At 55.5% G+C, this 11,253-nt stretch overlaps 1 protein-coding gene across 4 annotated transcripts; it reads right to left on the bottom strand.

Annotated features, from left to right (window-relative positions):
• Nucleotides 1-211: 211 nt before the first annotated feature.
• GMEB1 (glucocorticoid modulatory element binding protein 1) lies at nt 212-10,981 on the bottom strand. Of its 4 annotated transcripts, none has more exons than XM_086764844.1 (10): nt 10,926-10,981; nt 9,244-9,410; nt 8,178-8,260; nt 7,079-7,203; nt 6,072-6,175; nt 5,530-5,684; nt 4,229-4,357; nt 3,338-3,475; nt 2,144-2,266; nt 212-1,080 (listed from the first exon to the last, which is right to left on the bottom strand). In XM_086764844.1, exons 2-10 carry the CDS (start codon nt 9,369-9,371, stop codon nt 374-376), a joined length of 1,692 nt encoding a protein of 563 aa, XP_086620970.1. In that variant the 5' UTR covers nt 9,372-9,410; nt 10,926-10,981; the 3' UTR covers nt 212-373. The 4 variants fall into 4 exon arrangements, with proteins under 4 accessions (XP_086620970.1, XP_086620971.1, XP_086620972.1 ...); XM_086764845.1 differs by having other exon boundaries at nt 9,244-9,459; nt 10,926-10,965; XM_086764846.1 differs by lacking the exon at nt 10,926-10,981 and adding an exon at nt 10,282-10,299.
• Nucleotides 10,982-11,253: the final 272 nt, after the last annotated feature.

The following is an 11,253-nucleotide window of genomic DNA, read 5'->3' as shown; positions in this document are numbered from 1 at the left end:
CCAGGGCAGGCCCGGAGCAGAAGCACCATGCGCGCGGCTGGGCCACGGCGCACTCTCAGCGCCAGGAGCCCTTGTCCAGTTCCTCCCGGTTGGGTTGTTCAGCAGAGATCCAGTTTCTCCTTGACCCTGCAAACGGGCAGTACTGTTCAGTTCTCCATGGAGATGGAGCCTTTTTCAGGTCTCACGTGTTTCTCCAGCTTTTTTGTTAAACAAAAAAAAACCAAAAAAAACCCCAAAAACATATATATATTATATACAGTACAATGAAAATATCCATGGAAACAAATGGCGTGGCTGGCAAAGATGCTTAACAAAAAAGCCCAAAATAAAATAAATTCCCAACTCTTCCCCAAACTGATGCTTGCCTTCCCCACTAGTCCTCCAAGACCACAATCTCCACGTTATGGACCTGGTGTTGGTGATCCTCCACATCTCCCACCACTTTCTCCTCAGTCCTCAGCTCCGTTTCCAAGATGACAGCTTTGCCCTCTGACTCGTCCGTCTCCGCTTCAGGATCCGGCGCCGGGTCGATCTCTATGATGGTTTGCCCGTCATCCGAGGTGCCTTCCACGGCTTGGATGGTGGAAGTGAGGCCAGACTCCATGGCCACTAGTTCCACGGGGTTGACCACGGCCGCCACGTTGGCCAGGGCACCGCTGTCCTGCATGGCCGCTGAGCTCAGCAGCGCCAGGCTGGAGGACGGGTGGAGGGTGACCGTGTCGGAGGAGCCGGTCTTGGAGGAGGACACCACAGTGGCGTATCGAAAGAGCTGGGAGCCAGATGGCAAGGTATGAACAGTCACCGGGCTGGAACCTTGGCTAATGGTTGCCACCGGGATGTTGCCCACAGAGAACTGTTGTCCAACGGGTGCGATGGCGATGGGCGAGATGACCGTGAACTGAGGCTGCTGGATGGGGGTAGAGGGGCTGAGGACAGTGGCAGAGGCCGGGCGCTGCAGGCAGGGTCTCTTGGCGGGTTTGGGAGCGCTGACGGGCATCAGCACCACATTCTGGATGGTTTGGGACTTCGCCTTCTGGTCCTTGGCAAGTTTCTTCTGCTCTTCCAGCTGCCGCTCCAGGTCTGCAAAGAGAGTGGCTAAGCAGCGCGTTGGGCTAAGGCCAGCACACTGCGGGAGCTCCCAGGGACTCGGGCCCCACAAACAGCCATGACACCCCACGTTTGCGACACGAGCTCTCCTAACCACCCAGTCGAGGATGATCTTGCACTGAAGGAAAAGGCCGGATTCTCCTGCTACCCATACAGACCTGGTCAGTGTTCTGCACCCGCTCAGCCTGCTTTGGCCGGCTGTCAGTGCCAGGATAAGGAACAGCCAGCTACACCAGTTGGCTGCTTCTACTGGTGAGAAGACGGGTATTTCTGCTCCCCAAACAAGACCCACCTACAAGGGAGAGGGGACAAACCCCCCTGGGCAGTAGGCACTGCCTCCTGAGCCTGGCTGCGCCCCCTCCCCAGGAACCGAGCACCCGTACTGGGGACAGGGAGCAGGACTGCCTGTGTCAGTGAAACATCTCCCTCGCCTGCTGTCTGCGTGAACATGGGAAGTCAGAAGTAGCACAGTAATCTCATTTATCCAGGGCAGTAGGGGACTAGGACATCCCAGATAAGAACAGGTCCTACAGGACACGGTGAGGAGGGAGACACATCCAGCAAGCGGCTCTGGGGAATCCAGGTCAGGTTATTGGCTTCAGCTCAGGGGAAGCCGTGCAAGAAACCTGATAGCTCCACACCAAGGCAAGCAGACAACTCAACACTCCGTACACACGGGAGCTTATTAGCTTGGGCACAGCACGGCACCGCAGGCAGCTCGGTTGACTGCAGCACAGCCCGTACAGCAGCACCTATTTCCTAATGCTGGCTGAATTGGACTCACACACTCAGCACCCTGGCTACAGCAGAGGGCACAGACTTTGGGCTGTCGAATGCCCCAGGCGACTGCTCACTGCGAGGCAAGGGAGAGGGGAAATTCCATGCAAGCCCGAGGATGGAAAGGGATTGGGATGCATTTGTTCCGGGGCGGCGCATATTGAATAACCCAAATATTGGGGGATTATGTCCAAGGAAAGTCACATCAGTTCTCAAGAGCAGCAACAGGATGAGGAGCCTTACTAGGCGCTGACCGTACCTGCCAGCGTGTAAAGAAACTGCTCCTCTCCTTGCTCTGTCTGGTTTTTCCTGTTGTCCAGAACCTTCTTGACGGTGTCCATTAGGCCAAACGTGTGGGCAACGTTGTTCAAGACTGCAGCATCTGCAAGGAAAGTGCATGAGGATGAGTGCTCAAAATATGCTCCAATACACCAAAAATTTTTGTCTGCTTTTTGTAAAACTCTCTCTCTTCTTCCACAAGGGCTGGCTGAAAAGGCCAGACCCAGCTCCCACATCCTTCTGACATCCAAGGACTAAATAATCCCGTTCACATGATCAAGAAAATGAAACAGATGTGTCACCCAAGCAGCTCAAAATTGCTGCCAATTAAAGCATAATTTGCAATCACAGAGATACAAATGAGCTCTCCACCCGCAAAGCATCACCCCATGCTGCTGACAGTGTCATTAACATGCCAGCTTCACCAAAAGCTGTGCAAAATTTCTATTATAATCCACTGACTTCAGTCATTCACAGCTTCCAAAAGCTGCCACCTACCAGACACAAAGATCCGCCAGCCCAAAGCTAAATTAGAAAATAAAAAAAATATCCTGGGTAAAATGAAGTTTGTGGCTACATGGATGTTCTCTCAGCAAGAGCATCAGCAAGCGGTGCTCTCACACCCTGTGCTCACACGGGCACATGCTGAACTGGATTAGGGAACTGACCCAAGCTAAAAATGACCCTAAAGAGGGGAGGGGAGTTATTTTTAAATCAGATCAACTCCCTCATCCGGTTCAGCCCCAAACCCAGGTTTTCTGGCACAAGCGAAGATAGAACGAGAAATAAGGGGGCAGGACCTGTTTAAGCCTGCACTGTCACGGAGAGAAGTGTTTGAGTAACTCTGGTTTGAGACGTGAATCTGGGCAGGCTTTCATGAGGACAGTCACCCGACGGTCTCAGCAAGCTGCCAGCATTATTTTGCTCAGGGAACAGGGTGGCACGGTGCGTCCTTGTGCCCCGCGGTGATGTAAGCAAATGTGCTTCGCAGTTGGGCAGGCTGAGATCACACCCAGACTCAGCTCCCACAGCTCAGCTAATGAGTGGTAACTCACTCACCACCCTGATTCAACAGCTTTAAGTGGTGGGGATGGACCTTGTCACTTTTATTTTTTTGCCTGCAGCTGCCCTTTTGAGTATCCGGCAGAGCCAGAGGCTGTGGCTCACAACCTACCTGTCATCTGGAAGGGAGACTGACCCAACCTCTGCTGGACACCTCTTAGAACTTCCTCTATCTCCTTCTGGATGTTGCACACGACCTCTTCCATCAGCCCCACGTCAGCTATTCCCTTCCAGAACATCAGCGTGTCCTCTGGCACAAGGAGAGGGAAAAAGACATCAGTGTGTACAAGCACTTGGTGGTTTTTTTCCCCAAAAGGCTACCTTAAACCTTTCAGGCAAGAGTAACTTTGCAAGACAAATTCTGATTTGGCCATTGGGATGGATATGACATGTAAAAAAAAAAACAAAAACAAAACCAAAATAAAACCTCAAAAGAAGCAAAGCAGATTCAGGTAGCAAGTCAGTAACATGTTTTCAGGCAGCAGCATGACTCCCAAGGCAACATTTCACTGCCTCTGTTCATCTTCACAAGACACAGAGCTTAAAATCTTTGTCTGAGGAAATTCTTTCTGTCTAAGTTTCTGTACTGACCCTAAGAGGGACTGCAAGGTACTGCAGCCAGAGAGATGCAGCCAAGAGAGCTGACAGGGGCCCTACCACAGGGTACAAACAAGACGATGCTCCCCAAGGGTTTCAGTCTAGCTCCAGGCTGACAGACATTTACATCCTTCGAATGAACAACAAAAAACGCTCCTCGCTGTAACTAGTAGCAACTGATCTGGGAGATCATCCATCAGCCACAAGGCCAGGGCTAAAGTCCCCCTCCCCCTGCAGTGGCAAGGTGCTCAATTTGCCAGGGACCCTGGTAACTGCTGGGATAGCCAAGGGCCTCGGGGACAGCTCTGTCATTGCCTAAACTCTCCTTATTTTCAGGATCTCAGTCTCCAGAATGTAACAGGCGAGGAGAAGGGAAGAAAACACCCAATAAGCAGCGTGAGCTTACCCGAGATCTCATCTGTGTCCTTTTTCATGCCTTCCTCAGTGGCCATGGTGACGGCAGCTGTCAGAGCCGAGTTCCACTCGATTCCCTCCTCCATGCTCTCCTCTGACAGCGCGATCTGGGTGATGCTCCCTGCCAGAGAGGCAACGTCAGCTCTCTCTGTGGCACCCGCAGCACCAGCCCCAAATCCCTGCTTTGCTTTCCACCCCCCTCACCCCTCCCAGGCTCTTTTTCACTTTCATGGTCAGGTTGTTTGTGCCTGGTTTCTTTCAACCAAATTAGCTAAAAGCAAATATTGCTGCTTCTCATTGGAGCTGTGATCATGAAAGGCTTTGGGGTTTCTGGAAGGAAAATCACGTTCCCTCCAGAAAGCAAACTGGCATCCTGGTGTAAAAGGAGCAGAAAAGGATCAGAATAAAGACGGGAACAAATAAGCCTCAGCCCAGACACCCTTCTCCCCTTGCGTCATCAACAGGGAGCTCTGCACCCTAGAGATGCCCTAATCTCTCAGGTGATGACAGGGTCAGGGCCCAAGCTGGTTTAAAGAAGGGAAAATCCTAAGTTTCTGGATCAAATTTGGGACTAAGCCAATGTGCAGCCACTGGAAGATTTTACCATGCGGCCATGGTGCTTTCCAGGAGATTCTCCTTAGCCTGTGGACAGCTTTGCCACCTCACCCACTCAGGGCCTTAGAGAAACGTAAACCTGCCCAGCTGCACGATGCGGAATGGCTGGGAGGAGTCTTCTCCTTTAACCTCAGCAAAGAGCTCACTTTCTGCTCTGAAGCACAGGATTCCCTGAGAATTTGCAGTTGGGATGACAATCAAATCACATCCAGCCATCATACCCCATTCACGGATGTCCAGGTGATGTGGAGCAGGCTGCTCCGGAGGAGGCCAGCATCCCTAAATGTATTCCTGAGTATCATCTCATGCTTTTGTAATAGACCCTCAAACAGGAAAGACACCAGGAAATGCTGTACGAGCTCTCTCAGGTATTTGCTCACAGGGATCCCTTCAGGGTGAGCCTCCCAAGGTACCTCTAGTGACTGCTTAACACCAGCTGCTTTCCAGCCCTCCCACTACTGCAGAGCAGAGCTCCCTGACAGACACTGCTGAGACCTCTCTGAGCAGACAGAAGCATTTTCCTTCCCAGAAACCAGACCAGTCTCCTGAACAGCAGGACCGCCCTGCTAGAGCTGAGGAGGTGTAAAGTGTGTGTGGAGAGGGTCAGCCTGAATTGATTAGCCCAGGGAGAGGAGTGTTGGAGGGAAACTCCTGTGACATCGTTAACTGGTTTCCTACCGTCAGCTGACGTAGGAGTCTGCACCACGCTCTGCTGCCCTGGCACTGGTGCTCTGGCGCTGCTGATCAGGAGATCAAACTTGGTGCTTCGACAGGTGTTGGTGCAAACTTTGTCATGCTGGTAGAAGTCGATCTGCCCTGAGTCCATCATCTTCCTGTGCAGGGAGTGGGGAGAGAACCAGGCTGAGCTCAAATCTCAGCCTGGAGACAAAAGGGAGTATTCCACGTAGGAGCGCTACAGCCAGGGGAAGGATGGAAACAGGGAGACTCTGCACACAAAACATCTCCCGCAGGGCTTTCAAATGGCAAATACAAGCCATCCGCCAGCTTCACATACAGGGCTCCAGTCCCTTTTCTCTCCCACCAAGTACTAGGTCCCCCAGGCGACGCCACTTGTGCAGAGGATGAGGAATCCTGCCCCTCTCAGACCCCGGGGCCAGGAGCTCTGCCCCAGAGGTGCTGCAGGTGGCTGGCCACGTAAAAGCAGACAAAACACCTGCTTGGGATCCTGCAGCTGGAGTGATGAAATGCAAGCCAAATACCTCAGCATGATTCCTCCAAGGCGGATGGCTCTCTTCCAGTCCTTTAGGGTGGATTTCCCAGCCAGGTGAACAAAATGCTTCGGGCTGATCAGTTGGTCATTGAACTGCCAACGAGATACACAAAGGCTCAGCAAACACAGCATAACATCGCTTCGGAAGGCTGTACAGGAACATCCAACACAGCCAGCCCACAGCTCATCTCAGTCCACGCTTCTACCCAGAAAGAGAAGCTGCTTCTCAAATCCCTACCAGCTTTGATCCCCTCAGCACAGCAACGCTTATAACTCCAGAATGGATGTGTTTGCAGGGATGGCCTGCCAGCCATCGGCGTTCAAAACACACAGCTCTAGCCAAGAACAGCCCTGAAGGCTTCTGTATGAGGCACGAACCAAATTAGCTCCTTCTGTGAACACGTATAGTCATCTTGGAGATCGTTACGGGACACTCCCGTCACATCAACTAGCCGAGCAACATCTAGCTGACACAGGTATTCACTCGGGCATCTGTTCTGTCCTGCGCCAGTGACTGTTGTTCCTGCTGAGGGTCAGCAACAGAGCGCTCTCGCCGCAGCAGCACAAGGGAGCTCAGCCTCAGCACATCAGCTGTTACATAAGCACGGACTCAAGTGGAAAAAGGTAACAGCGATGCAACCTGCTCACTGAGGGAGTGACAGCAGTGGAGTATCAGGACACCACGGGAAAGAGACTAGGAGGAAAAGCTCTGGCAGATCTCAGGACACACTCCCTGCCTGCCTTCAGCTCTAAGTCCCTTGTCAAGTGCCAAATACAACTCTGAAATACAAGGTGGGTGACATGCCTTCACTCCTTAACCCTCTCTTCCCCTGCTTCTCTCCATGTTAAAAACAACTTTAGCACTAACCATCCAGCACGCTGCAAAGGCAAAGTCACTCAGTTCCAGGACAAGGCTCAGACAAAACGCACAAAGTAAGAAAGTCTTATGCCAGAATTTGAGAGCAGAGAAGGAATCAGCTGCGAAAACTCCCTTACCTTTACACACTTGACATTAATTCCTGGACAGACAAACTTCTTCCAGAGCAGGATGGCTTTGCTCTCCCCGCAGGTGATGGGATAGGCAATCTCGATTTCCTCGTTTGTTTCAAGGGTGCTGGGGTCTGAGGGAGGAAGGGGTGAAAATGAAACTTTCCACCCAAGACGCTGAAATCTGAGCTGAAAGGTGAGAGCAGAAAGCTTGCAGGTTGTGAGACCTACACTCAGGAAACCAAAAGAAGAGCTGTTCGCAGTTCGGAATCAGCCCTCTCTTAGTCTTCTCCAGTTACTAGCTCTAACAGCAACTGGCACCTGCTTTTTAATATAGCAACACTCAAAATGAAGCTCATCTACCAGGAGTATGTGAGATCAGAAATCCAACACATCTGTAAGGCCAGAGGGGTCAATGAGAACAATCTTTGTGGAAACAAAATGCTTTAAAATTTGAAGCACAGCTATCTCTCAGATTTCTTGGAGCTCTGGTATCTCTTTAGCAGCGATATCAGATATTTACTGATAATATATTCTCCTCACATGCAGAGTTTCTGCCAATACTGCCAAAAGACCCACACCCACATGGGAAGCAGAATGCTAGTCAAGATCTAGCAACAGTGCCTAATGACAGGCACCTTTTCCCACATCCTCCTCAGGATGGCAGAGAGCACTCAGAGCCAACCTTCTCGGTTATTCTGAACATCCAACCCCAACTGTCAGGCTGTTTGTCCAGCAAAGAACCAGCAATCAGAGCCTGATGCTTCAGCTAGCGGCAGACACAACCACCATCCTCATAACTATCATTCCTGCCTGCCAGCGTCTGCACACCAAGACTGGGGTGAAACCTCGGCTCCCCTGGACCCCATGGGAGCCCTTACCATTCATTGCAGGAGAGCCAGGATCTCAGTTCCAGGGCTTTGAGACCGAGCAGTAACAGCAGACTCTTAATCCAGAGTATGCCCAGACCCTGCACCCACATCCATGCCCGGGAAACAGCATCTGCAGGGGCAGAGCCAGAAGGAAGCCCAGCGAACTGGAGGCACCAGCTCAGCGGCGACCAGCCCTGCAGAGGAGGGGATTCTGCCCACGCCAAGCGGGAACTCACCGATCCCTTCTTCTAGCTTGTGGATGGTGTGGGTTTCCACAGCCACTACGGCGGCGCTGGCCTCGGAGCCCTCTTGGTAAATCCTGTTGTGAAAGTGTCCATTCATAAAGAAACTACATCAATCATGCAAAATTAAGATTTACAGCATGAGGTTAAAAATTTGATTCGTTTCTTGCCTGTCCTCAAGGGATGTGGATTTCGTTTGATACTGTTTCAGTCCCAGACATTTTTTGGCACATACAAAATACGGTAATAATCCCAAGGACTGAAACATGCAGAGACGTTCCCAGTCCTGTCATCACATTGCCAGCACCACTGAAGCGGCTCTGCAGCGCGCTTCCCTGCACCTTCTCCTCTGCTTTCTGATACAGCCACGACAACAGGAAGCAGAGCTCAATGCCCCAAGATTTCCCTTCCAGCCCCGTGTGACACTGCAGCACGGTTGATCACGCAGGGAAGAGCCACTATCAGGCCTGCAGCTTGCCCTGTTCTGTGAATATTATCAAACTGGAGCCGGTGTATTTACATCCTGATTGATCCAGAGTTAAGATGAAGTGCCTGGTGGCAGCCACTTCTCCGCAGCAGCTGCCAGGGGTACCACAAAAGTCCCTCCAACATCCTGGCTTCATTGTATTTTAGAGGATGATTTTAGGGGAAGGCTGGCACAGAGCCACATGTGGATTTGGACACACGGGCACAGACCACCACGTACAGGAGTTGCAGTGTGGCAAAAACCCACCCTGCGGCCAGAGAGGGAAGAGGGAAACTGGGAGGACGCGTGGCTGAGGCAGCACCGTGAGCACCTTGCTGCTTGCCCACTGCCACAGCCAGAGACAGAATTGCGTGGACACATCCCTGCAGGACAATTTCAGTCCTCGGAGGCCCCGTGACAGTGACATGCACAAAAGCTTTTTTGCATTGTATTTCTCTACCATGCATGGCACAAAACCAATGCAGACCTGGAAAACGCAGCAATGCTCGGTCCCCACACCATGAAAATCTACAGAGACCCCACCCCGCCATCCCACCCCACACCTCCTAGACACACCAGTACCATCCGACTCACCCTTGCTGCACCGGCTGCAGCTGCAAGATCACTTGGGTTTTGGTATCCTCCGGGTTCTCCCCTTCGTTCCCGTCACTTGGTACAACCACCACATCACCCACAGGGACGCTCACTTCGGCATTCGCCATCTCTCACATGAAGCCCGGCGGTGGCGAGGTGCCGCGGTGCTGCAGAGAGCAAAGCAGAGGCAGGTCTGTGCGGTGGCAGCACCGCTGTCTGTGCGGGGAGAGAGGCAGGCAGCCGTGTGTGAGCATGATCACCCAGTCCCGCCGCAGCAAAGGCCGCGCTAGCAGGGAACACGGGGCCGGCAGAGCAAAACTCCGGCTCCAAAGAAGGGACCAAGCATTTTAAATACACCACCAGAGAAAGATGGCAAGTGCTAGCACACAGGAGGATTTCTCATCCCCTCTCGATCACGACAGCTGGGAACATCTCACCCAGCGATACAAAACTGATCGAGGCAGATCCCCCCACTGCCATCCCACTCCTAACTTCCCAAGCCAGCAGCAGCCAGCAGCTCTCCCTGGCTCCACAGCTCCCGGAGCAAAGTGGCATGGTGGGTTGTGGTGAGAGCATGAGAAGGTTTCTGAGATGGAGCATCTCCCCCCGGCTGGCAGCACTTCCAGCCGCCCTTGGGATGCCCTGATCTCTCGCTGCCAGGAACGTGCCTGGGCCAGACCCTTCCCACTGCACACGGGCTGCAGAGAAGCCAGTATTCCCAGGGCAGCTGAGAAGCAGCGGTGCGGGAGGAGATTCTCGCAGGGGGTCACCAAGCAGCGCTGCGCTCGCACAGGCTGTTCCTGCCGCCACACAGGGTGAGGTAAAGGTGGTTTTGTAACCGCTGGGGGGTCTGGGTCACCCCCTTCTGGGAAAGCGCTCGTGTCCGGATGGGATCTCACGGCAGGCGGTGTGGGCTCGCTGGCCCACGGCTGGGACACGGCGCGACAAGGGAGAGCAGGCGCCAGGCTCCCGGCCGGCTCCAGCCCATGCACCCCCGTGGGGCCCTGTGCCTCCCTGCCCGGCCGCGGCCTCACCCACTCGGGACACGCCAGACCCCCGCGCGGGGCCGCTCCCCGTGGGACGGCGGGGCCGAGGCTTCCTCAGGATTTCCGACACGGGGGTGGGCCACCAGGAGACGCAGAAACCCCGCCGGCCACCGGCTCCGGCCCGCAGCGGGCAGGGCCCGAGCCCAGGGCAGCACGGGGGAGCTCCCTCCCCGCGCCAGAGCCCCCAGCCCCAGTAAGGCCGCCGGCCCTCGCTAGGCCGCGGGCCCCGCCGACGGGCAGAGGTCACCCCTGAGGTGAGAGGTCAGAGGTCAGCGCCCCCTACAAGGCCGCAGCCCCCCTCCCTCGCGGGGGTCAGGGGTCAGGGCCGGGAGGGGCGGGAGTCGCGCCCCCCCCCCCCCAACCCCCCCCGGCGCGCGGCGGCGGCGGGGCGGGGCTGCCCGGGGGAGGGGTGTGGCCTCCCCTTCCCCCCCACCCCCCCTCGCCCGTCCCCCCCCCCCCCCCCCCCCCCGCGGCGCGCGACGTCCGCCCTCGCGGCGGCGGCACGTACGGCGGCGCGCGCTCGGGCGCCCCCTCCCCTCTCCGCCCGGCCGGGCCCCCGTCTCGCCACGCCACGCCCCGCCCCGCCGCCGCCTGGCCCCTCCCGGCCCCCGTAGCGCGGCGCCGGGCGGCCCTTACCGTCGCCGAGCGGCCGATTCCGGGGGTGAGAGAAGGGAGGGGGGGCGGCGGGAGAGGGGGGGGAAACGGGCCGGGCAGAACGGAGCATGCGCAGTAGCCGCCGCGGCCTCGGTCGCCAGCACTTCCGGCCGCCGCCTGCCTTAAAGGGGCCGGCGACGGCGGGAGCCGCGCGGGCGGCGTTGTGCTGCCCTCTGGTGGCCGCCAGCGGCACTGTTCCTCTGCTGCCCCCGTGAGGCCGGGACACGGGGGCCGGGACCCCCCACCGCCCGCCCGCCCGGGTCCCCTGCTCCGCCCGGGAGCGCCGGCTGCTTGACAGCGAAGCGGCCCA

Source organism: Chlamydotis macqueenii, chromosome 22, assembly GCF_036417535.1.
Source record: "Chlamydotis macqueenii isolate bChlMac1 chromosome 22, bChlMac1.mat, whole genome shotgun sequence".
In the NCBI taxonomy this organism is placed as follows: Eukaryota; Metazoa; Chordata; class Aves; order Otidiformes; family Otididae; genus Chlamydotis; species Chlamydotis macqueenii.
This window is presented reverse-complemented; position numbering and strand designations above follow the sequence as displayed.